Below are 26,864 nucleotides of genomic sequence, written 5' to 3'. Positions count from 1 at the left end.
GGAAAGGAGATAGGATCAAATGAAATGCAATTGAAAAAAACCCCAAAAAACCACAAAATTGGGAGTTTCAGTGTCTTCAAGAAATGGCCTGTGAGAAAATAAGCTGCATTGCAAAGGACCAAACCATGCCAAAACTAAGCTCACAGACGTTGCAAAAGCAGGGGAAAAAGTCAAGGAGGAAGACAAAACATGGAGGGGAAGATTTGAGGGACATGGCATGGCTGCTTAAAAAAAAAAAAAAAAAAAAAAAAAAAAATTTCCATACGCTAGCAAGTGCAGGCAGATGCAGCAGAGCATGCCAAAATTGATCCCCGCTGAAGGCCAAAAGAGAAAAGAAGGACTTAGAAACACGCTGGAAAGGAGATAGCATCAAAGGAATTGCAATTGGAGGAGAAAAAAAAAAAAATTGGGAAATTTGGGCAATTTAGGGACTAGGAGAAAATGGACTGGGATTCTATCAGAGCAGTGCAAAAAACCAAAACATGCCAAAATGTAGCACCCAGACGTTGCAAAAGCAGGGGAAAAAGTAGAGGAGCAAGACAAAACCTGGAGGGGAAGATATGAGGGACATGGGATGGACACTTAAAAAAAATTTAAAAAAAAAAAAATTTTTTTCCATAGGCTAGCAAGTGCAGGCAGATGCAGCAGAGCTTGCCAAAATTGGTACCCGCTGAAGGCCAAAACAGAAAAGAAGGACTTAGAAACACGCTGGAAAGGAGATAGCATCAAAGGAATTGCAATTGGAGGAGAAAAAAAAAAAAAATTGGGAAATTTGGGCAATATAGGGACTAGGAGAAAATGGACTGGGATTCTATCAGAGCAGTACAAAAAACCAAAACATGCCAAAATGTAGCACCCAGACGTTGCAAAAGCAGGGGAAAAAGTAGAGGAGCAAGACAAAACCTGGAGGGGAAGATATGAGGGACATGGGATGGACACTTAAAAAAAATTAAAAAAAAAAATTTTTTCCATACGCTAGCAAGTGCAGGCAGATGCAGCAGAGCTTGCCAAAATTGATCCCCGCTGAAGGCCAAAAGAGAAAAGAAGGACTTAGAAACACACTGGAAAGGAGATAGCATCAAAGGAATTGCAATTGGAGGAGAAAAAAAAAAAAATTGGGAAATTTGGGCAATTTAGGGACTAGGAGAAAATGGACTGGGATTCTATCAGAGCAGTGCAAAAAACCAAAACATGCCAAAATGTAGCACCCAGACGTTGCAAAAGCAGGGGAAAAAGTCAAGGAGGAAGACAAAACATGGAGGGGAAGATTTGAGGGACATGGCATGGCTGCTTAAAAAAAATTAAAAAAAAAAAATATTTTTTTCCATATGCTAGCAAGTGCAGGCAGATGCAGCAGAGCTTGCCAAAATTGATCCCCGCTGAAGGCCAAAAGAGAAAAGAAGGATTTAGAAACACGCTGGAAAGGAGATAGCATCAAAGGAATTGCAATTGGAGGAGAAAAAAAAAAAATTTGGGAAATTTGGGCAATTTAGGGACTAGGAGAAAATGGACTGGGATTCTATCAGAGCAATGCAAAAAACCAAAACATGCCAAAATGTAGCACCCAGACGTTGCAAAAGCAGGGGAAAAAGTAGAGGAGCAAGACAAAACCTGGAGGGGAAGATATGAGGGACATGGGATGGACACCGAAAAAAAACTGAAAAAAAAAGGAAAAAATTTTTCCCAAAGTTCAAGCCATCAAAAGGCATGGCATGTCATCAAGTGCAGGGACATGCACCAAAGATTCCTCTCTTCGTGCCCATTGAAATCGCAAGATTCCGTTTCCCTTCCCGAAAGGAAATGAAATTTCCTTTCGGGAAGGGAAACGGAATCTTGCGACCCTGAAAAGAAAGGCTTACAAACACTCTGGAAAGGAGATAGGATCAAATGTAATGCAATTGAAAAAAACCCCAAAAAAAACAGAAAATTGGGAGTTTCAGTGTCTTCAAGAAATGGCCTGTGAGAAAATAAGCTGCATTGCAAAGGACCAAAACATGCCAAAACTAAGCTCACAGACGTTGCAAAAGCAGGGGAAAAAGTCAAGGAGCAAGACAAAACTTGGAGGGGAAGATTTGAGGGACATGGCATGGCTGCTTAAAAAAAAAAAAAAAAAAAAAAAAAAATTTTTTTCCATACGCTAGCAAGTGCAGGCAGATGCAGCAGAGCTTGCCAAAATTGATCCCCGCTGAAGGCCAAAAGAGAAAAGAAGGACTTAGAAACACGCTGGAAAGGAGATAGCATCAAAGGAATTGCAATTGGAGGAGAAAAAAAAAAAATTTGGGAAATTTGGGCAATTTAGGGACTAGGAGAAAATGGACTGGGATTCTATCAGAGCAGTGCAAAAAACCAAAACATGCCAAAATGTAGCACCCAGACGTTGCAAAAGCAGGGGAAAAAGTAGAGGAGCAAGACAAAACCTGGAGGGGAAGATATGAGGGACATGGGATGGACACCGAAAAAAAACTGAAAAAAAAAGGAAAAAATTTTTCCCAAAGTTCAAGCCATCAAAAGGCATGGCATGTCATCAAGTGCAGGGACATGCACCAAAGATTCCTCTCTTTGTGCCCATTGAAATCGCAAGATTCCGTTTCCCTTCCCGAAAGGAAATGAAATTTCCTTTCGGGAAGGGAAACGGAATCTTGCGACCCTGAAAAGAAAGGCTTACAAACACTCTGGAAAGGAGATAGGATCAAATGAAATGCAATTGACAAAAACCCCAAAAAACCAGAAAATTGGGAGTTTCAGTGTCTTCAAGAAATGGCCTGTGAGAAAATAAGCTGCATTGCAAAGGACAAAAACATGCCAAAACTAAGCTCACAGACGTTGCAAAAGCAGGGGAAAAAGTAGAGGAGCAAGACAAAACATGGAGGGGAACATTTGAGGGACATGGCATGGCTGCTTAAAAAAAATTAAAAAAAAAAAAAATTTTTTTCCATACGCTAGCAAGTGCAGGCAGATGCAGCAGAGCTTGCCAAAATTGATCCCCGCTGAAGGCCAAAAGAGAAAAGAAGGACTTAGAAACACGCTGGAAAGGAGATAGCATCAAAGGAATTGCAATTGGAGGAGAAAAAAAAAAAAATTGGGAAATTTGGGCAATTTAGGGACTAGGAGAAAATGGACTGGGATTCTATCAGAGCAATGCAAAAAACCAAAACATGCCAAAATGTAGCACCCAGACATTGCAAAAGCAGGGGAAAAAGTAGAGGAGCAAGACAAAACCTGGAGGGGAAGATATGAGGGACATGGGATGGACACCGAAAAAAAACTGAAAAAAAAAGGAAAAAATTTTTCCCAAAGTTCAAGCCATCAAAAGGCATGGCATGTCATCAAGTGCAGGGACATGCACCAAAGATTCCTCTCTTCGTGCCCATTGAAATCGCAAGATTCCGTTTCCAAAATTTCATTCCCTTTTGGGAATGTTGAGGAGTTTTGTCATTGTAGCCTAAAAATGGCATCTAGCTCAGGCTCCTGAAATTCTTGAGAACTGCAATAGGTGCATTTTCCTCAAGTGGAGGTAAACAAGATTACATGTTTGCAGTAGCCTTTGACAGCCTTTATGTTGATCAATTATTTCTTGCTTGTAAACTTAGACTAATACTAGAAGTTTTGCAAAGGTCCGTCATGCTACTGTCCACTGAGAGCCAGCTACAGCTTGCCTGTTTCTTTTCCAATTGCAGCAAAAATGAGAGTAACTTCAGGAGCATTAAAGAATTTGAAGCCAGAACCTCTTACCTGTATTGCAAGTGGGCCTGTGCAGTAGGTCTGGAAACCAGCCTGGTGGCACTCTAAGCTCAGGATGATACAAGGCTCTCTCTCCCCCAAGGCATCAAGTACCAGACACCAACAGCACATGAGAAGCAAGGCCCTCACTCAGCAAGGAGAGTTAAGAAGGACTGCAAGCATCTGGACACACTGACCAGAAGAAAGCAACAGAATGACAAAGTAGGTCTGGAGAATTCACATGAGCCAGTAAAACAGTTTTTGCAATGCAACACTGAATGTCCCAGTCTTGTCTGCCCTTCTCAGCTCTCTTTAGCATGAGATGTTTCAACACTAAAGAGTGTAAATTCTAAATTGGATTGCATGACATTGGCAGGAGGTGTCACTCATGAGCTGGAAAGTCAACTCCAGTAATATACACATGCAAAGTATTCTTATACCCAGTAATATACACATGGAAAGTATTCTTCTGCCTAATATCCCTGAAAAAAACCCAAAACATTTACTACCATCACTCTTAGGTTAAAAGAAAAGAAAGCCTATTTCAAAAGAAATTAACAAAACCCCTGACCCCATAAGGAACCCAGTAATGTCAGATTAGCCTAGCACGTTCATGAAATAGGTTCTGCCTTCCTATTTGTCCGTGATTTGCTAAAGCCTTTTGTTTACCACTGCTCCACTAAGCAACAGAGCTAAGAAAACATTCCAGCAGCAGTGCTGAATTTGCTGAACCAGAGTAAGGGGGCTCCCCCACAGCCCTGAGTTCAACGTGCATCACATGTCACACAGCAGGAGGGAGGCTGATCTGCCCTGCAGTCCCCTTCTCTCCTGATGGATTCAGCCCTGCCTGCTGTGCTTGTGCTTATTAATATTTGCATCCTGCAGGGAACTACAGAAGCAAAACAAGGAATCTCTCCAAGGAAGCCTGGAACAAACTCAAATTGAGGAAAGCAAATGAAGCAAAGACATAACAAATACCTAGACTTCAGGTACTTCACTTAGTTGTAGGTGAGTTAACTGATGTCTTCTACCTTAGCTTTGGTAATACATTTGCAACTTGTGTTTTAGTTGGGGTTTTGTCAGCCATTCCTTCCTGTCCACCCTCATATCTTGCATCTAAGACATCCATTCCTCTTCCATTAGCTATTTCTCTCCTGCTTCCTCCTGCCAGTATGTTGGGAGCTTACATTCTTCCAGTGCATCCCTACTGCTCCTCAAGGCACTATGCTACTTTTCCAGAGACAATGAGGGATGCAGCACTTCTGAAGCAGGGAATACACACTTTCCCTTTTCCACAGTGCTTTGCAACTCCCATACAGGATCCAGCATTGGGCAGGATGATGTGGCCTGTGCCTCTCAGCTCTCCCCTTTAACCATCCTGCTTTCTTATTTTGGTGAAGGGCTCAGCTAAAGAAAAAGCATCTCCCTGCAGTGCCAAGTAGCACTGAAGTCTATCTTCCAATCCCCATTTTTACATCTCTAATGGTAACCTCGTATGTCCATGCTGTGCTGCCTAACAACACTCCCCATTCCCTAGATGGGCTGTCACTAATCACAGCTCAATATATTCACAAATTACAAATTAACTGGTGAATCTCCTCTGAAACAAATTTAGGAGAACCATAGGCAGCAGCCAATGACAGGACCTAAGCAAATTTCATCCCAACTTAAACAGCATCAGTCTCACCCCTTAAAAGCCAAAACAGAGAGAAATTATACTTTGAAATGAGGTCATTTCAAGAGGGGAGGAGGGGATATTGCTGCTGAGCCCATGAGAGAGCAATGGTGAGGGGGTGGTTAAGATTAAACAGCTAGAGAGATTAACATCTTATGACTGTTTTTTGTTCATTGACCTGTAATAAAATAAACAGTAAGACTAACAAATAGGTGATTAGCCTTGTTTTTCCAGTGCTGGTTTTGCTGTTAGACTACTGCCATGGTCTTCATTTTTCTTTGGCTAATACTTTGTGGTTTTATAGATAAGACTAGTGAAATTAAGAGGAATTAGCAACAGAAATCTTATTATAGTATGTTATACTTACTATAGTATTACTTATTTGTGCTAATAAGCATAAACCCAGTGCTTTATTATCAGAATGCAAGTACCTGCCCTTTTGCTACTCCCTCCCCTGTTGGCTGGTTGGCATCTGATTGTCTGCACACAAAAACCAAGCCCAGCACATCATATGGTTTGCTGCTCACATGTTCAGACAGCCAGAACTAGAGACCTGAAAGGTGCCTGTGTGTGCACCACAGGATTGGTGAATCATAGCCTTCTGCTACCTTGACAGGAAACTCCTCCTTTTCTGAGCTATATTGTCTCCAGAATGAAAAAAGAAAGGTCTTTCAGTGACCAAATCAATTAGTCAGAACAACTTCAAAGTCTTTCTTCAGCTATGCAGAAAGCCATGGACAGAGATCAAATGCAATGCAGAGTCATGAAATTTTTCTACAGGACCCAGAAGAGATCTCTGATCATAGTGCACCCTATGCATACATTTAGTGCCTACCATTGCATGGCAAAACTACCCACAGTGGGAAAGGTAAGAGGCTATTCTGGCTCTGTTCTTCCTAAGCACCTGAAATCATGGAAAAGGGGCAAATGGGGAATTGAACGGGGCATTGTCCACTTTTCCTTTGGCTAATTTAAGAGGAAAATTGTACCCGAGAGGCTGGCTCCATCAGTAGAACTCATGGTGGCAACTTTCTGTCCCAATTCAGAGCCCAGTTTATGACACTGAAATCAGATGGTTTCAGCTAACACGCCTGACTGGACAACACAGCAGCTGAGGCACAAATGTATTGTCTGCTGGACCAGAGATTCTAGCTTCTTAAATTGCTCCACTCCAGTTTGTGAGTCAGAGTCTTCGTACCACAGCCAGAGTTACTAGAGCACTGCCCATGCAAGCAAGCACAAATTTCTCCCTCATTGCTGCTATAGTAATCTTAAGACAAGTCACTACTGATTCTCTAGCTAGTCTGAAAATTCTCACTTATTATGTGAAGAGCTTTTTCCTAGCCAAATGTCATGTAGAAACATCTATCTAGCATTCATCATGGAAAAGCAAAATATCTTTTCTCCCCCAAACTGGTTTATCTGTTGGACAAAAATATAACCAATCTGTTCTGAAAAGCATCAATTTTGTCAGGTTGGAAAGTAATATAAGTCCACAGGACTATGTATCTTCAAGAGGCAGCTGGCAGCAACAGCAATTACCAAAGCCATGAGAAAATCAGTTTTACTGCAACTCTCTAAAACACTGTTAAAGATGCTGGCTTCACAAAGGGAGTCATGGTTGAAAGGGTGCTTAGAGGTCCTCAAAACAGAAACTAGCCCAGACAGGCTGTTATGGAGGTGATCTGCCAGGTACTTCCACACAGGTATTTCCACTGGCAGTGCTAAACCCATCATCTATTTAAGAGAAGCAAGTGTGTGGTGTGGTTGCCAAAGGCATCCAGGGCTAGATTTCATGGCCTTTCATGGGGACTTGCCAGCAGACAAGTATCAAGTCCTGAACAGTGTACTTACAGTAACAGCAGCAATACAGCAAGTCAAATACAACAGGTAAGCAAACATCATAACAAGGAAATCCAACAGGATGAAGGAAGGTGGTCTGAGGTAACATAGTCTGGGACAAAAGGGCTGAATATACTAAACAGGACAGAAGGGTATCTAACCTTTTTGGAAATGGTGAATGCACATTAACCACTGTCATTTAATGTGGATATAGTTAAAAAAAAACATCAGTGAAGTGGTTTGTGATGGAAGGCTGTGAAGGTGGAGGTTTCATATTTCCCCAGAATACACTTGTCATTCTCTTTTCTTTCTTACTACAGCACTGAAAGCACTTTTCTTTGGCCTGAAACCTAAGCAAAGCTGAGCTCCACTAAGTCTCCCAAACTGTGCCCTGCCCTCCCTCCTTACAGCCACAAACACTCCTTTGTTCCATTGGAGGTGGAGGCTATGTAGTTGAAAATAGAGCTCTTTAAAATAAATTAGATCTACGAAGGTGTACATCTGTGTGCCAAGTTACTAATGGATCATGTTAACAAGGTCTCCACATGCTTGAATGAGGTCCCCAAATACATAGGATTAAAAATCTAGTTTTGGAGTGCAGTAGTTTGTTTTGATCTGATGCCTCATCTACTGGTGATATAGGTCACTTTTATAACCAGCTTTGCATATTCCATGAAGCAGTTTGTTTTTCAGAGTCTAAGATTTAGGTGCAAGAAAATGATAATTGGAACAGAACAAGTCAAGGTTTATTACAAACCTTCACCAAACAGGGAAAAAAAAAAAAACAGAGAAAAAGTTTCAAAATGGAGGAATACAGTTTTCTCTAGCCTAGTATCTATGCTTTAGTATTATAGCACTCTGCTTTAGGATTAAACAACAATCCTTCTGAGTTCCAGATAGACAGCAACTGGAGTTTAATGCTGTTTTCTCCCTCTGAATTTTTAAAACAAACTTTCAAAGGGAAAACACTGAGCCAAGTGACCCAAACTGATTTACAATGTTAGTTAGTAATTCAGATACACTGATAAACATCTAATAAGAATCACTTGATTTCAATCTTTATAGTCTTCTGGGATATTGCAATTAATCACACACCAGGAAGAGACTGAGACTTTTAATCACTACTTCCTCCTCCCACGCCTGTGTTAAAATCTGTACACAATAGAAAGGATTAGTAGGCAAAGGCTAACAACACCATGTGAGATGGAGACTTTTCCTGTCTCCAGGATCAAGTGTGTGCCAAAGTACTGAAATTGAAGCAAAGTTTATCTGCTGTCACAAAAGGAAAGTTCGCCATGGGATAAGCTTGGGCAAGTGGCACTCAGCACAGGGTGGGGAAGGAGAGGAACAGACCTACACCAGAAGCTGCTCAGGTCTGCTGAGTTCGAGAGCTTTCAGGCAAAAGAGGTTCTATAAAGAACAATTTTTATATACTCATACATGTGCTTGTACCTATCTCACATTGGGTCAGATGGACCACACGAAACATTTAACAGCAGCTCGAAGTGTAGTCTACCCCACAGTTACAGCTTAAAATGGTCTCTTTTGTGTTACTTTTTGCAGATGGGGCATTAGGACTGTGGTATATAAAAGCAAGCACAATGTCTGCTCACAGCTCTCAACTTTCATCTCAGCAAATTTTCACAAGTGGGAAAGAGAAGTGGAAACCTCAGTATACCCATGCCCTGCTCTGACACAGACACCAGGGTGGACTATGAGTCTTTCTAAATGTTTATATTGCAGATCATTTTTTTATGACAATAAGAGCTTCTGGGTCACTGCTGTGAATCTTGCAGTGACCACCTTGACCTGCAGCCTCTGTGAAACAATGCAATTCCTTTAAGGCAAAAAAAGGCTGCTAGAGTACTTATGAGTGCCCAGTTACTCAGAACACCATTACCTTTTAAAAAGGAAGAATGATCCTGACTTCCAGAAGTGGTTCAGTCTCTGCAATTCCATCAGGTCTTGCCATGTAATACTAAAAGTGAGTTCTGCTTAGCAGCACATCACAGTTTAAGAAAGTGGGTATACTTTATCCCTTAAGATTATAGTTACACAGTCTCTCCAAGCAACTTTAGAGACAGGCAAAGTTCAGTAAGGGGATGCAAAGTTTCACTAAAGATGAAGGAAATAATCTGTTTAATATCAAAGCTATTTCCAGGGCCTTTTCATAACTTGAAGATACTAAAACAAAATGGAGTGACTGTTCCTAGGTAAAGAATATCTTTACAGCACCCAGGGAAAGGCTGGCAGGGCTAGCTGATAAAAACTTCTGTTGTGGGCTGATGTATGCAACTTGCTTATGACCATACTGTGTTATTGTACAATGATACTTGAACATGTTAAATCAGATTTGCAACGGGTACAGTTTTCCTAACAAAAAAGCTGTGTCTGTTAAAGTGAGGCAAAGGATTAATACTTGCCAAGGTACTTCTCTCATTATTTTGATATCCTTTCAGTGTGAGCCATAGCAGCAGGAATGTCTTTTAGTAGCATAATTCTGAAAAGGCCACATTTTTCAGGCCTGGTCATGAGTAAGTGCCACACATCATCCACAAATTGCATGAATACATTTGCTCCTATTGTCTTGATACGGCGTCCTTATAAATCACATTTCTTGAAATCATAAAGCATCTTCCATTTACTTGCTATCACATGTGTGATCATACCCATTTGTTGGCATACCTGAGCTCTTCCCCATGGGTAAGAATTAAACCTTTTCCATTCATTTCAAAAGAGTGAATCTTTTTGCAATCCCAACTCCAGAACAGAACACGATTTCTCAGAAATACACATGGAAGCAGGCAACACTCCCTTTCCTGTATGTCTGTCTTGTTTAGTAATGTCAAAATCAGTTAAACTTCTGTCTTTTCTGTATTTTTGCTATTTGCCACTACAGAATTCTATTTCCCACAATATTCAGCTCTATAAAAAAGGAATGCCCCAAGGTCAAATGTTGGATCTTACTGATATTTGTCCCAGCCTATGTCCATCTCCCTGAGATCTGCTCCCTCAATGTCTGACATAGCTCTTGGATCTTGTATGAAATGCCAAAATTCAGGGCAGACTGTATTTATTGAAACCTAGGGAATAGAGAAGCATTCTTGACTGTGGTGCAGTAAATGCCAAAAATTGTCTCTTTACAGAGGCTGGCTGACACACACTAAGTTACTGCTCTCATACTAAATAAACAGTGAATGCATTCCAAAACCTTGGTTCAAACAACTCTTTCTTCAAACAGATTAAAGTTGTGCAGTTCAGAGGGAAATCTGATTTCTTTCACATTTTCAGGGAAGAGGAGGAATAGGTTTAAGATATATTCACAATCAGCCAGTGGTTCATGATAAGTTAAGGCATGATAAGTTACATAAATTTTAAAGATCCAAGTGCACATTGCTGGTAAGTGTACACTTACCATACCCTGGTAAGTGAAGGGAAAATCTGATTCTTTCATCTAAGTTCTCTATTTTCACAAGTTTTCAATCTAGGAATAGATCCCAGCTCTATACTTATCAGGGATACTACTGTTCTTCAGCAAAGTTCTGGAGACTTTTGGAAAGAGAACACAGTACAGAGAGCACAGAACAATTAGGACGCTGCAACCTTATCTAGTATGTGTTTAATTTTAAATCACTTCATCTTGGCTTGAAATGGTAGGCTTTGATTTTGTTTTGCCGAGAACACATTCTGATAATGGAGTCCTTGAATAAAACCAAGCAACTTTTACAGCAGCTGGGGAGACTGCTTAAAACTCACATCTCCCCTTGCTAATGTCAGAGACCTCATTTAGCCATTATTTCACTCTCACATGACCCACCAGTAACAGCCTGTTCGTGATCCTCACCAGCCCTTCCCTGACAGCACTGGAGAGGAGAATAGAACGATTCTTTGCCCTTCTTGTCCTTTCTTTTGTACATGGGACACTACCTCTGCCCTCCTGCCTGTCCTTCACTGCATGAAGTAGGCTGTTCAGCTACTGCAAATATTTGGTGTACATAAAAACACCATGCTTCAGCCAGAGGGAAATGGAGCATGAGCAACTTGGCTCTCAGGGCAGAGGTGTGAAAAAGCATGTTTCCTCTTGCTCACAAACACCTAATATTGTGCATTTATGGGAACTGCACAGTGTAAGGAATATGTGTGTTAGCATGCTTAGCTAACTCAGATTTGCAAAATAACACAGCAGTTGAGGTACAGTATCTGCTTGTCTGCTTAGAACAGGAAATCAAAATATTTCATTTGTCTTCAGCAGGAATAAATAAAGAAAGAAGAGACCAGTTCCCCAGACAGCAATTAGCATATGCCTACTTACTGCAACAAAGTATCTGGTTCAGTAAGTGCAATTGAGAACCTGGGCTCCATAGTCATGTGTAGATTATGTGCTGGCATTCCTCTGGCAAAAGGCAAGAACCAACAGAAATAACTATTCAGAGATCAGAGTGATAGGTAGGGTGTCTAGATTCTAGATTCTGCCACAGTCTAGAGCTTAGGGGTAGCTAAACTTCTCCAAAGTTTTCCACCTGAGACAGAGATGGTGACAATTCCTGTTTTTAAGGACCACTGAGGGGCTGCACTTGCTTTTGTTTGCAAATGTTCAGAGACTCTCAAGGAGACATTGAGAACAAGTTGAGAACAAGTTAATAACAAGTTTTCACTGGCAAGTCGTCTAGGCTCCTGCAGCTTGCTTTAAGGTTGGTAGCAGTTTATATCATCTTAGGTTTTTAAGATGTCAGGCAAATAAGTTTGAAATAACCTACATCAAACAAATGTAAGGAATATCACCAAACAATACCACTTAATTTAATATTTCTAACTTGATTTTACTGCTCCTAAGATTGGCAGTCCAGCAGACCTAAAGTGCTCAGTGGGCTTACTTGCGTTGGACAGGAGAGTCTTGTTTTTTTCCAGTATCATTAAGAGATGTGAAAGCTTCAGCACGATTCAGATATAGTAGAATTATTCCTTCTTTGTCTGTCTTCTACATTACAGAAGATTTCTAGGAACCCAGGACGGACTGGGAGCATGAGATGGGCACCAAGTTGAATGAATTTGTGATAAACAGAAGTCATTCACAGAGCTATCAAAGAGCAAATAGGATTTCACTTTCTCTAAATGCTCCCAAAATCTTGTCAACAGGATACTTTCAGCATGAAAGAATGATAACAGTTGCTCCCCACTTTCAGAGTCCCAAAGGGAAATCCACCATTCTCTAGTACTAGAGAAAGGAAGGCAGCAGTAATGATCTGCACATCCTATAGAAAATGGATATAAGGGCTTTGCTTGTCCTGGGGCTCAGCAGAAGGGTCCCTATGGACCCTTGCAGTCTTTGGATTGCTTTGTACAACCTAGGCAAAACCCGTCAGCTTTCAAATACTTTGCAGTGTGATTGGGAGTACTTTTTTTTTATTGCAGATGTCTTTCTTTGAGGGCTGCTCCTGTTACATCACCACAGATCCATCAGACCTCCATGCTTTCCTCAACTCCTGATGAAGTGGAAACCAGCTGCTGCATATCTATCAATGTCCCAACTACATAGGCCATCAATACTTCCTGAAGGTGAAACCTCTCCTGACTGCCAGCGCTGAGTGGGCTTCAATGTAAAAAAAAAAAAAACCAAACCAACCAAACAAAACTAAAACCAACAATAACAAACCCAAAAACTTTCAGACCTTAGAGAAAAAAATTTTTGATTTATGAAAAATGAATAATTTATGATTATGAAAGTCCCAAACTTCACCTGTAATCAAACCCATGGGCTAACTGCATGCTTGAATTGATGAAAGGATGTACCTTTCATCTTGAGTTGCCCCATAAAAGCAATGGCCTTTACAGAAATATTTCTTCTGTGAGTACACTGGCAAGCTGACAGCAGTGTCATCATGGAAATACTGCATACCAAGCCTCCACGTGTGACATGGATGGCTTAAGACAGAGCAAAGCATTTACAGTATTTACCAAGTTTATTAATAAAAATTATTTCTAGCAATGACTATTTAAAATGCTACAGGTAACAAAATAAATCTTTCAGTTGCTTATTCACTTCATGATCAAGAAACACCCAACAAACAAACAGTCCTGGTGCCCAACAGTTCCTGCTACCATTTGGCATTAAATCCAGATTTCTGCGTGGGATTGAATTGCTCCTACTTCCAGCTCAAGGCCTACACTGTCCTCTTTTGTTTAGCAAGGACCTCACACCATTTGGAGGCATGAACTCATGTTGACCCTCCACAGCACAGAAGTAGCTGCTTTCCCCAGGGCCTGGGCTTAGGAACCAAAAGAGAGACCTGTTATATTAAGGCTTCTACAACCAGTTCAGTGTGCAAGTGGGCCCCCACAAGTCTCTCACATACTCTAACAGCACACTGTTTACACTCTACTGCAGAATCTTTAAAACTTCATTTCGAGTTTTACAACAGTAGCCGTCATTCAGGTCTCTATACCCTTTCTGTGCTCAGGAGTTAGGCTAGCCAAGTCCCTGGGATATTCTCAAGGGAACCTCTTTGGTTTTGCATCCCACTCAGAAGCAGGCAGTGTGTTTGCAGCCAACATCTAACTTTTGGGAGGCTGTGGTACTATATTTTGCAATAACCCTGCCTCTAGTCCAAGTTAGAGTTTTCCTAAGCCCATTTTCCCTTAGTTACTTCCCTTCATTTGCCTTCTTCCCCAAACCAAGAGAAGTTAGGCTCCAGGTTGCTATAGCATACATCCTTGAGACAACCTTACCCTGCTCAGCTAAGAGGGAATTAATTTCAAACAGATCAAGAGAGACTACTAACCCCTACACATCCTACAGTCTTGGTTGCTGCTATGTTGGTTTTTTCCTGACACACTGATTGCTTTCAGGAATCATACTGCAGATCCATACTACTGAGCACTGCAACATAGTGAAATAATTCATTAAATACCCTCTTATCTAAAGCAGAATGATTTGAAGTGCAAGTATGGTAACTTCACTGATTCCTGGCACTGAGATTGTACAGAAAAGGATGACTTACTTTGAGTGAGAACTCAGTTTGGTGAAGGACAGAGAACAATTTTTATGATGCAATCTTGTGCAGTAACAACTGGTGCCTTCAAGCATCTGCAAAAGAAAGACAGCTGTAGCACAAATCTACACGTTAGCTCTTGCACAGCTAATCTAAATGACAGGAGAGGGGCAGTCCTGAGACTCAACTCTCATCGGGAATTTTCACTGTTTGCTTAAGAACCTAGGCAGATCAAAGCATATAAACGCATGCTATCTATCTAGTCTGAAAGGGTCTTTAGGAGGTACCCCCACAAGAACATTCCTAGCACAGCTGCAAACTTAAGGGAGCCCATACTACAAAAAAGGGAGCAGAAGAGATGAAGTCACTGCCTGAGCCTTTGACAACGGTGGAGTCATTATACTGAAGGCCCCCTGTGGAAACAAGCAGAAAGGACAGGCAAGGACAAAAATACTCACCAGGGTCCCAGGCTACCCTGGGGTAAATTCCTTTCTGAATTTAAGTCTGGCGAATGGCTTAACCTCACATATCTGAAAGCAGGGCAGGCAGGCGGACTTAATGCTATTAGCCAGACCATCACCACCCAGCTTTAGCTGTGGCCAGTCTCCAACACTTTGAAAGAAAGTAACTAAAATCCCTAGACACCAGTTTATATGTCAAGGGGCAAACAAATTCCTTCCCCTTTTCAAATTTTACAAACAACTAACAAGCTCTGAATTACCTCTGGTACAAAGTGAATATAGTAACAGAAGGAAAATTAAACATTAGGTTTGCTGACTTAACAAACAGAATAATTGCAAACTCATCTGGCAATCATAGCCAGAGAAATTCAAATCACCCTCAGCAAAACATCATCACAGACACCATCTTACAAGGACCAGCTTGCCTCTTTCCAATAGCCACACCAAATCCAATCACAAGTTATTTTGGCTTGAATGTCCAGAAACTAGCTTCCAAAAAGTCTTATTTCTTTACATTCAGCAAAAGGTATTTTGATAACGGAAATTTTACACGCAACCACCAGGCCATTTGTTTACCTACACTGTAAAGATTACTCCTTGCTACTCTGTGCAAGAGCCTGTTTGTAAAAAAAAAAAAAAAAAAAAAAAAAAAAAAAAAAAAAAAAGTGTAATAATTGAGAATAATTGAGGGCAGGTTCTTTCTAAGCTAATTTCCACATCCATTTCTATTTCAGGTCTTTATTGTTGGTAAACAAAGCATTAGCTTTAGGACATCAAAAAAAAAGCTCAGCTAAAAGCTTTGCCATACATTCATCTCAGCATGATTTCTGTTGGTCTGGGGCTTGGTTTCAGTAGAAGCCTTAGGGCTAAACAATAGGCCTGAGAATATCTAAAAGTCAAATACAGATTTTTGCCTGATTTATTTACATCCACAGAAAATAAGCATAATCTTGCAGAAGCAGTATTATAAGGTATGTGGCTTTTTCTGCCACTTTAGAGGCTCCTGGACTCAAAGTTGCAATCCAGTGTAGTCCATTTCTTTGTTAAATCTTTCCTCAACACAAAATTAATGCCTTCTCCTTATCCACACCCTTCTTTCTAACCATTCTGTTACCTGGACTTGCTGACAAACATGTTCACTCCACAGTAAAATGACTGAGTTACTAATGTATGGCTCCTGATGAGAGACATTAAAACCCAAAGTAATAAACAAAGTATGAGAAATAACCACTGTTGTAAACAGTTACCACAAGACAGCAGCTAGGGGACAATGACATACTAATGAACACTGCCTACCTGACAGTTCAAGGTCCATGAAACAATTGGAATATCATTATGGAAGAGTAGGCAATGAAAAGTCTAGCAATTATCTCACAGCTGAAGCAATCCATAAACACTCACACTTCAAAGTACCCATCTGTTGTTATTCTATTATTTCTAGAGAGTCCCATCTTGTTGTTATTAGATTTCCAAAGTCCATACCTCTCTGATGTACTCTCATGGCTGCAGATCTTCACTGACTCCTTCTTCTGCACACTATTCTCTCTCAGGTCAGGGCTCCTCCAAGGCTCTCCCTGACTGGCTTACCCGCCCCCTTTTATCCCAGTCATCTTCATCAGTTACAGCTGCAGCCCAATTAAGGACATCACAGCTGCAGCCCATCGAGGGCAACTGGGACCTCTGGGGCAAAGCCTCTATACACATATTCAAATACATTTCCTCTACTATACCCATCCATAGCTGGCAAGGCTTCTCTTTACACCTTCCTCCATTCTTTGATTTCCATATCATTTGCTGAGTATTCGTGTAAGTAAGTACACTGAAATATAAATTCACCTAGAATTATACTCCACCTGAAGAAACAAACCTGTAACCCACCTTTTTCCACTGACCTCTCCCATTATTGCCCATATATCTATATAAGAAAAAACTCATAGCAAATACTAAATGTCTGTCTGTACAGGGAAAGACTAAACTTGACACACACCCACTGATGCAGACACCCCAAAGCCACCTCAACAACTTTACAGGGAGCTTCCTGGCTTAGGAAAACCTCTAGAAGGTCAGACCAGGAGACCACTCACCCTGAATGACACAGGAACAGACTGTTCTGTTGCAAATCACAAATGCTTTAGTTTCCATCTAGAGCACCTATATAAGGCAAGAACTGCCTACACAAGCAGCACTGATTGCCTAGGCCCACTAAAATAACTACATTGCTACAACTCCAGCAGAGTGGAAAATGGCTGCTTTATAGTCTGGGAGCATCCGAATTACGGGGGTGGCCGCACTTAGCCAGGGAGGAGTCTCCCATTTCTGTCAGAGGAAGGCTTTTTATTGCTTCATTGAAGGCTCTTGCAGGACTGGTGTGTAGGAGCAGCTGCTCTTACAGGAGTCAGTAATGCAAAAAATCAGAGCAATATCTGAAGGGAGGATTGGGATTTTTGCATGGCTTTGCTAGGGCCTGACTTCTTCAAAGGGAGCAAATTGTAAGAGAAATTTGAAATAAGCTGTTGTTTAGTCTAGAAAAGGCTGCAAAAAATGTGATAAGAGTTTGTAACTCAAAAGACCTGCTAAGAAAGAGCTTCCTTTTATCAAATTACTTCAGAAGGGTCTAATAACAGTGGTTTGCATTGCTAGAAAGGTGATGCAGGTTGGCTGTTAGGGAGGAGCTCCCAGCAGTAACTCAAGCCCTGAGGTAAATCTCTCAGGGAGGAGGCAGGCTCTCTTTTTTCCTAGACACATTTCACCAAAGGGGGTCCAGGGTGGTTTAAACTCAGCAGATCCTGCTCTGGGGACAGTTAGACTCTAAGCTCCTATTTTTTTCTTGATGGAAAAAATGATCTTACATCCTAAAGGCAGCAGAATATTGTGGTTAGCATCAAGTATCAGAGCACATGTATCACACAACTAAAAATAATTTTACAGGCTCATTTTTGTCAGTGTCCCTCCATCCGTGCTAGATACTATGTTTAGATATTGCAGTAAAAGATACTTCTACCACTCCCACAGTGGTGATCCACATGAAACAACATTGAGCACAGATTAGCTCTTGAATTTCTCCAGGGAAACTTCACTGATATTCTAAAAACAAGACAAATATGCAAAGGCTTGTTGCAGGAATGTATCTTAATCTGTCTTTGGGCTCTTGGTGATACTTATCCATCCCTAGAAAAAATTAATGTAGCAGATGCTACAATGATGTTGCAGAGTGAATTCCTTTGCAAAGGATTTCCAAACCTTGTATTAAATTATTGCAAAGATGTGAAAATACCCTGAAAGTAATCAACTGTGTAATGAATGACAATGCTTTATTGCATGAAGCTCTAGGAACCCAAGTGAAGAGATGATCCAGTGGCAGAAGGACCAGGGCTGTGGCCAAAAGCTTGCAGGTCTGTGATTCTCCCAGCAAGCTAGAGAGATGCCCCATGTCTCCTTAAAACTGCCTCCTCCCTGCTTTGGAGTCTGATACAATATTAACTTCCAGCCTCACTGTCCAAGGGAGCAGGAGGACACGGAGAGAAGCCCATTCCCTGGGGAGTCATGCCAAGCAGATCCTGTTATAGAAGGAGCAGGAGGAAGGTCCTTCACTGGAGTGTGGTGCCTCGGCTGTGTGTCAGCACAGCCGGTGTGCTTGGGCAGCACCACTCGCAAGCTGAGGGATGTCTTTGCATTTCTCCTTTGGAAATCTAACTTTGGTTCCTTAGTCCTACGCAAACTCTGCATACAAGGTAGGGGGCTGCATACAGGGGCAGCAGGTTGGATGTATTGATATATCCATGCTCCGCAGGCTATGCTGGTAGGCCTCTCCGGAGCGTATGTAAAACGCGCGTATGTGCTTGGTATCCTTTATTAACTTATGAAGAAAAGCAGTGCAGAGGTTTCCTGAGGTGCTCAGGATGGGGATGCTGATTCTTAACGGGCACGCTCCTGGTGCGGCCGAGGGGCGCAGGCCGGGCACGAACCGCCGGCTCTGTGGGCGAGGCGCCGCAGGCTGCGGATCGCCTTCTCCGCCGGGGCTCTGCCCCTGCGCCCGCTGCCCCGGGCGGGCACTGCCCCTGCCCGCTGCCAAGATGGCGCCCGCGGCTTCCCCGCCCCTCGGCGGCGGCCCGGGGCGTGTGCGGGAGCGCGGGCGGGGCGGGCGATGTGGCGAGGCTCGGCCCCTCCTGCCCGGCCGCCACTCGCCGCGGCCCGGGTAGGCTGCGGGAGAGGCCGCGGCAGCGCGGCGGGAGCTGGGGGAGGCCGGGGCGCGGTAGGTGGCGGCGCGGGGCGGCCGGTCCCGGCCGGGAGCGGGCGGCGGCTCAGCGCGGGGCTCCTCCCGCGCCCCGCGGCTCTGCCCGGCAGCCGCTGGCCTGTGGGGCCCGCCGGGGTCCGGAGCGGCCGAGGAGCCCGGGACAGAAGGGCGGTGGCGGTGGCTGTCACTGCCGGGCCGGGAGCGGCCGTACCCGGGGCTCCGGCGCCGCCGCTCGGCAGCCCTGCGGCTTCCCCCCCCCCCGCCAAAGCGAGCAAGCGCCGCGAACACTGAACGGCAGAGCTCTCCGTCAGCGGCAATAGTGACAGGGAGCAAAGCGGTGCGACCTGCCGCCGCCCCAATCCCCAGGTTGTCTGTGGGCTTTAAGTGCGGATTAGCTTTCCTCCCTCCACCAAAGGCCTGAAGGGTATGTTTTCACTTTCAGAGATTAAAACCGAAGCGGCGCTGGCGAAGAGCGGACATGCTTGACACTTGTCTGCAGTTGCTTGTGTTGCACCTCGTTGTTTACTCGAAAAGGAGAGACTGAGATTCTGTTACTTGGCTTCTTCTCGGGTTATGATATAAATAACAATAAAGCAAAACTGTGGAAGAAGCACCTGGGAACTGAGCATGGTAGGATCTTGAAGGTAAAAGTAGCTGGGATCGACGGGAAGAGGAAGGGGAGGAATGGCATCCCGAGAGAGACTGTATGAGCTTTGGATGCTTTACTGCAATAAGGTAAATATTTGTGTTTGTTTGCTTTTATCCTCTCTTGTTTGGTAGTCAGTTATTTAAACTGTAACATCTTTTTTCTTGGAAATTGCATAGACATGATTAGCCTCTGAAGGGATGTAATTGCACTCCTTAGACTGTTTACAGCCTCATCCCATGGTTTGCTGTTCAAGTTGGTCTTTTTTATGTTTGAGAATTGCAGTGTTCGTGGGTCAGTTTAAGCAGTTATTGTAGCTATGTATTTTAACTATGTAAATGCACACGTTTACATAATTCTTCGTTTTGTAGCAATTAAGCTGTACTGTATTAATTTAATTAAGTACTGCCTAGTATTTAGCTTTTTACTTACTGATTTCTGAACAGCTTCAATTTTATTTAAACTTTTTTAGCAAAATCCTTCCCAAAGAGCAGATTTGTTAAGTTGCTCCAGAGTCTGCCTTTGCTGGCTATTGCCATAATATCTACATACTCCATTAGTAATGAATTTCCTTCACCTGGCAGAAATAATGCAAAAATGCTGTCCTGCCTCCATTTGCGTTTTATAGTGTAAAGCAATTAATGTGTTTAAAGCCCATATCCTAATTGCTGCCGGGTGTGCCGAGTATGTAGAGAAATTGGATTGCAGATTATCGGAATAGGTGGCTGTAAAATAAGTAGCATACAGAAAGCAGCTGTAAAGGTGGAGGAAAGGACTGAGCTACTGTCATACAGGAGCTTAGTGGCAAGGGTAGCTTTTGATGGCCTTATTCTCTGGGTTTGTTTTGCGTTTTTGCAGTCTCATGCTTCGTTTGTATTTCGGTTTCTTTAAGTCTCCAATCCAGTAGGACATTAAGGGTAGAACAGTCCTTCGCTTGTTCTTCCCACCTCATTTCTAGAGAATGTGAGATGTTAAGTACAGACCATTTAACACAAGTGCACGAAGTACTTGTCTTAATTGTACTGTTTCCTAATTTTTGTACCGCCTTAATCCTCTACACGTTGTTAAACCTAGTGCAAGCATACCAGCGTGGTACCAGTTCTTACTGCTCCCCGTGTGGGTGATCTGCTGGGTTGGACCTTGCCTTTTAAACAGTGTAGTAATGATAATGGCAGTAGGAAGTGGAGTAGCACTGGAGAAGATGGATGTTTTGCCAGTGAGTTCATCGATGTGAGAGGAACAAATGCACTTGGAATACATTCAGAGAATCCAGACTTGACTCAGCTTTGGGAGACGCTAAGGCAGCAGAGATGAGCCAAGTTCTGAATTTCTTTGATTGGCTGTTCTTTGGCTCTTTCCTCCCTTGTTGTTTAAAATATTCTTCTGTCTGTCTTGGACCTACTCCCCCTTTGCTGGAACCTTTCATTCAGATTGTATGCTATCTGTCTCCATGTTGTTCATGGCAGGAAGTTTGCATGAAGGAGTGCTATTTAAAACGTGTAGTTTAGATCACTTAGGGGATGTTCAGTTTCTTTATGGGAATGATATGCCCACAGTTTACTCAGCTCTCAGGTGGTAGAGGATGAGCTGTTTGAAATAAATAATCTTTTCATATGTTCAGTCTCCTCATTAGCTGTCAGTGACTTTTTTGACCTTTTTTTCTTTCAGACTCATATATTAAGGGCACGATTAAATGAATTTGTTTGTTGATAAGGGCTTGTTCCTAAGTAACAAACCATGTATTTTAAAAATAAAATAGAGTGTCTTCAACATATGAGGGCAATTGGAGTGATCCAAAAAAAGGGAGTCTTCACTTTTTCAAGAAGTGTTAAGCACAAAACAGTTTTTTTCCATATCTCTCAACTGGTTCAGGTTAAAATGATATCATATTGTGCTTGAGGCATGCATCCAGAATTAGAGTATTAAACTTGGTGAAGTTAAAAGCAGATGAAGAAGTTATGTCTCCATCTTGGGATGTAAAATGTGGGAGGCCTTAAAGTAAATTAGTTTATTCAGTCCACTTGGAAACATCTGTATATTGTGCTTTGTTCTTCTCAGAGCATTTAGCAGAATGGGAAGGTGTAGCAATAATTAGCAGTGATAGGATATAGTGGTTTAGAGAGAAGTTGTTTATAGCTGGGAGTGAAGTGTTTATACCTGCCCAGTGAAGTGCAGTATGTTGCACTGCAGTGACTGTCCCTGAATGACATCCTGGGAAATAAAGCTAGGCAAATTCTTCAAACTAGAAAATGGCTGGGGAGTAACAGTTGAGTAAGGCACGATAAATTCCTATGTATTGTGCCCCAATCCCAAATACGTGGCTTTAGCTTTTGCAGCCTTGTTAGCTACAGAGACAGTGAAATCCAAGCTACTCCTTTGTGATGCTTCAGGCTGTTGCTAATGGTCTTGTCTTTTGATAATCGGGTCCTTCGTGATAATCTTTTAAATACAGCACCCTGTGCTAAAGCAGCAAGGCTTTTCACAGCTTTCAAGTGCTACAGAATGCTGTGTCACCATCTTACCATCTATCCTGGGTCGTGACTTTTGTTCTTTGTGATTCCTTGACATCTCTGGCAGCATCAGGTGTCAGTTGCAACGATTAGTTTTGTGCAAAGTAACATTAGGAAGGCATTTCTCCATTTTCATTGCTTCTTGTGCAGTTGAAGAATTTGAGATATGGGCAGATAGCAGCATTAAGCAGGGCCTTTGCAGGAGCAGTCTTTGGAAGACACCATGTATGAGGTGGTTTAATTTTTCTGGGTTTTTTTTGTTGTTGTTTTGGTGGGATTTTTTTGCTTGTTTGTGGTTTTTAAAAAAAAATTAAAAATTTTTTTTTAAAGATAATATTTGGGTGTCTGCAAGAGTTTGGTTGTAGTTGGTATTCAATTGTTTTCATTTCTCAGTTTCTAATCTAAGGGTGGGATTTGGTTTTGGATTTTTTTTCTCCTTCTGTTTCCCTAAAAGCTACAGATTGCAGTCGGCTGTTACAGATTAAAGTAGTAGCCACATTTGATTTACAGTGCTTCTGATGTTGCATGGAAGCAGTTTAAAACTTCTTTAGATTTAGTAAAATTTAGATTCAAGTCACTGGGGTTGTTACCATGTTGTATTATTCACAGCCTAAATCTGTTTTTGTCTTGAGTATTTTGTTGGTTTTGGTTTTTTTCTTTTTCTTTTTTCAATTTGTTAATGTTAAAGTTTCTGCATAGAGTGCCTTGTTAAGGATGTAACTTCCTGATGATTTTCAGTTTGAAATGATTTTAGTGGTTGGGGGATGTTTTTCTGTTCAGTGAACTGTTACTGTACAATGCCTTTACTCAAATATTGATACGACTGTGAACTGCTGTCTTCTCATCCAAATGTTGGAATGAGCATTTTAAGATAATTGAATTGTGTAAAAGAGATAGCAACATTTTTTTTCAGTAGACTGATAGTTAAAAGCCTTCAATAACCTACAGAGGAGCATGGAACACTCCTTATGTAAGTGCACATAGAGCAGATAGCTGAAAATGCTTTACTAATGTAAGTGTACAGCAGGAGTAGAGCTCCATCAGGTAGAAGGACATGCTTCCATGTGTGTCTGTGACTTCTTTGGGTTTGTGACAGAGCTAATCTACCAGTTTTGTCTAGTAACATTAGACTGTCATGGCTGCAAGATTACTATGGTAATATTGCTGTTACTATTGTAATATTGGTTGACTATCCTTTTATTAGATATTAATTATATATCAGTATAGAAAATTTATTTCTGTTTCATAATCCTCTGAGGTAACTTTTGCTGCAGATTCAAATTAAAGAGATTCAACCTCTGTCCTAGCTGTAAGATTTTAAGTATATGTAGTTCACCTCCAGTTGTTCTGTTAGGTATTTCAGACTCTTAGACATAAAGCATGTCAGGATTTCTGATATTTTGGATTTTATTCAGAAAGTGTTCAGATAGCCTTTTATATGGAGATTTTTTTCTAATCTGTGAAAATAAGAGATCCTAGTTGCCTTCAAAAGGGATTTCAAAGGCATTAATGGAAGCACTTAACTGCCATATTCACATCAGTTTTCATGATACTACAATGGTTCTGAGCTTTTTCTTACACTCTTGTCTTGAATATAGCCCTGATTTCATTTAAACACTACTTTTTCCTGTGACATGAAACAATGATTTCAAGGGAAAGCTGTGAATGTTCTTCACTCAGTTTGGAGCCTGTGCTTCTCATTTCAAGAGGGAATGTTCAGCCTTGGTGTCATTGATACAGTCAGGACTTTGTGTGTTAGCTGATCATAATGATCTGGTCTTTACTAACACAGAGAGCTGAGACAGCCACGTCCCTTGCTGTGTTAAGAGCAGCAGAACCTGTGCATAAACTGTTATCTCAAATGTGCTTTCTCACCTTGTGCTGCACCTCTCATTTGTTTTTACAAAATCTGATTGCATTGAGATAATACACTACAATTGTAGTTTCCTCTCTGGCACAGTGAGGGATATCTTTGTATTATAAATATCGTCTCATTTAATATTGTAACATTGTTTCTCAAATAAATGTGCCTTTAGCCAAATTATGCTTTGCTGTGATGAGAAGCATGTAATTCAACAAGAATATAATAATCATTGACGTTGAATTGTAAGCCCCGTGTGAAACACTGGCCATGGCATCCCAAATGTGATCTCATCCTGGCTTGGCTTGCCCTTGTCTTCCTTCTTGTGCAGTTGCTGACTTGTCAGTGATGCAGATCACATTGCTATATGTTGCCTTTGTTAGATTTGATAAAGAATTATTCAGCTTACAGTTAGATGAATTTGAGCAAACCAAGTGCTCAGTAAAAGTAGTTTTTAGGAATTCACTGTCATGTAAATTCATGCCTCTGCTGAAACTAGTGAAGTCTTATAAGGAATTGCTGTGTAAGATATATTTTCTGTAGATTGTTTTAAGTAAATTTCTTTGTTCCTAGGGAGTGTAACTTGAAGAACATGTCACAAGTCACTTGTGGCCATGTGGTGACAAAAATATCTTTGTTCTGTCTCTATTCAAGAGGCTGAACTAAGAATGGATAGAGATAACAGTTGGTCTTCTGAATTAACAGTTGGTCTAATTCTGAATTAACTGCTATTTAAAGAGCTGTCTCCTAGTCCAAGAACTAACATAATTCTGATATTTACAAATATAGAACTTCTCATATAAATAGCTGACATCAGTATATGAGCCATCAGTCTCTGGAGTGGATGTTTCCTTCCTTAATTATAGGCCAGGGTGACCTTGTGCTGGTAGTTGTTCAGACACAGAACAGAGACTGACACAGAGAATGCAGATTTCAGGTTGCAGTGAGGCAGCAGCTAAATCTAAACAGGCAAAGATGTAAGAAAACCATAAGGTTTTTACAAGCTATGAAGAAATTATTGTTGCTCATTCTATCATACAAGTAGCAGTGCATATATGTAGCTGCTACTGCTGGACAAAGTAGAGTCTGAGATTTGTTGGTGTTTTTGATGTAAGATTCAGGGTTTTAGTGGAGTCCAACATGAAGTTAGAATTTCCACATGCCTGTGGGTTTGTGGATCAGCACTTTACAGAACCAGTAAGAAACATCCAGTTCTGAACATGCCAACAAATAATAATTCAGATCAAGCTTTTATTGATGTGAAAGAATTGAGTGTCTCTTAAATGGAATGATATATCACAAAGCTACGAGCACAGGCTTCTGGTTCTGTATGTGATGCTCTAATATAGAGAGAAATTAACAAACCCTGCATTGTTGTGTGTGTCTGAGTTACAGCTCTTTTAACTTGGTCAGCTGGGCAGCTTTGGGGATGACGTGTGTCCTGGTAAGAGAATATTGCCAAATCAACTCAAATATGCAGTATGTTTGTGCTGATTCTGAAATGAGAGAAAGGCTTGCTATTGGAGCAAGGAGGCCTGAATCCAACTGTTGTCAGTAGACACTGTTAAAATATTTACAGGCTTCAGAAAGGTTAAACAGCTGCTGTAGGAGAGAGAAGAGCTTCTCTAATTACTGAGCTTTTCTTGCTGAAAGAATTGTATGTGAGTAGGGGAGCAAACATCAAAACATGCACATCTCACCAGTACCGATAAGCACCTTTTTTCTTTAAAAAAACACCAACTTGCTCAAGTCTAACTTTTCCAATTTATCTTCTACTAAATGGGAGGTTGCAGTGGAGGACAATGGGAGAGATGACAGGGAGCACCAAGAGATGAAAACTGTATTTAATTATTCTCCTCATAAACCCTGTCTTAAGTTTGATATCTCAGGCTTCTCCAAGTATCTGCAAATCTAAACATTAGCTGTGAGTTCTCTGTGCTGGTAAGATGTTTGTGTGTGTTGATGCATTCTCTGATATTTAAAGCATAATCCAATTTATGATTGATGTACATTTGCTTTTAGTAAGCAATGGGAATAAGTGATATTAAATACATAGTGAGTGGGTAAAGCTCTTGGGAGTAAAGCAGGGTATAGAAAACAAGTGTATTATTTACAGATATGTGGCTCTAGTTAATTGTGCTGATCATTTAAAAACTGAACCAGCAGAAGTGTAGTGGATGCCAAACAGCATTTAGGCAAGTAACCCATATTCTGCTATGCTGTAGTTTTTGAGGAGGTTTTTTAAAGTGTATTTTTGAAAAGTGAATTTGGGGATTTTAAATTATACCCCTCCAGTCAATACATAAATTATACCTTCAGTGCATAGTTCAGCTTCAGTATGTTAAGTAAGGCCAGGTGAGACTGAGGAGGCAAAACCAAATAGTGAAATACATAGCTAATGATACAGAAATTGGTTTTAGTTTAATTTGGTATAATCACATGACACTTGGAAACAAATACTTTTGTCTTTGAAACAAAGACTTTTTTTTGCTAAGCTGTACTCCAGTTCTCAACATTATCTGCTGGAAGACATAGCTAGACAATGTTTAGCTGCTGATATGGTGAAACAGGCTGATGTTTCACTGTTGTAGCATCATCCTGCTTCCTTTGTGTCTGTGATAAACTTGTATTGTATCTTGCACTACATTGAAAGTTAGAAACTCAGTGGGGCAAAAGCTGACTTTGGGTGTGTTGGTGCTAAAATTCAGCCTTTTTCTCAGGTCAAATAATGGCAAAATTTGGAGTTTATAAGCAGTTAAGAGTTCAAGTCTTGTATAAGGTATAGTTTGAATTTTCATTAAATTTAGGCTAATCTTGACACTGTAGACTTTTGGCATCATGTTATCTTTGAATTATTTAGGATGCTTCTTGTTCCCCTTAAAATACAGCTTCCAGTTGGTTCACAATGCCAAATTTGGTGGGAAAA

The 26,864-nt window shown here is 41.3% G+C and overlaps 2 protein-coding genes across 9 annotated transcripts in view; one reads left to right on the top strand and one right to left on the bottom strand.

Moving 5' to 3' along the window:
* The window catches only part of LOC129122801 (uncharacterized), a 74,567-nt gene extending 60,250 nt beyond the window's left edge, over nt 1–14,317 (bottom strand). Inside the window, exon 1 of the mRNA XM_054636793.2 lies at nt 14,236–14,317. The gene's annotated coding sequence lies outside the window, so the exon portion shown is untranslated. The remainder of the gene's footprint in view (nt 1–14,235) is intronic.
* Nucleotides 14,318–18,727: 4,410 nt separating this feature from the next.
* The window catches only part of NBEAL1 (neurobeachin like 1), an 80,145-nt gene continuing 72,008 nt past the window's right edge, over nt 18,728–26,864 (top strand). For 6 of the 8 annotated variants that reach the window (XR_013183022.1, XM_077181335.1, XM_077181332.1 and 3 more), the window contains exons 1-2: nt 18,800–18,939; nt 19,364–19,656. Coding sequence is in view for 7 of the 8 variants with exons in the window: in XM_077181335.1 (XP_077037450.1) it covers nt 19,606–19,656 (51 nt within the window). In the remaining variant the exon portion in view is untranslated. Of the gene's footprint in view, nt 18,940–18,984; nt 19,259–19,363; nt 19,657–26,864 lie in introns of those variants that run through there. The other 2 variants (XM_077181330.1, XM_077181331.1) reach the window with 2 other exon arrangements.

Source organism: Agelaius phoeniceus, chromosome 7 (assembly GCF_051311805.1).
Source record: "Agelaius phoeniceus isolate bAgePho1 chromosome 7, bAgePho1.hap1, whole genome shotgun sequence".
NCBI classification, from domain to species: Eukaryota; Metazoa; Chordata; class Aves; order Passeriformes; family Icteridae; genus Agelaius; species Agelaius phoeniceus.
The sequence above is the reverse complement of the archived record's forward strand: the minus strand, read 5'-3'. Positions and strand labels throughout refer to the sequence as shown.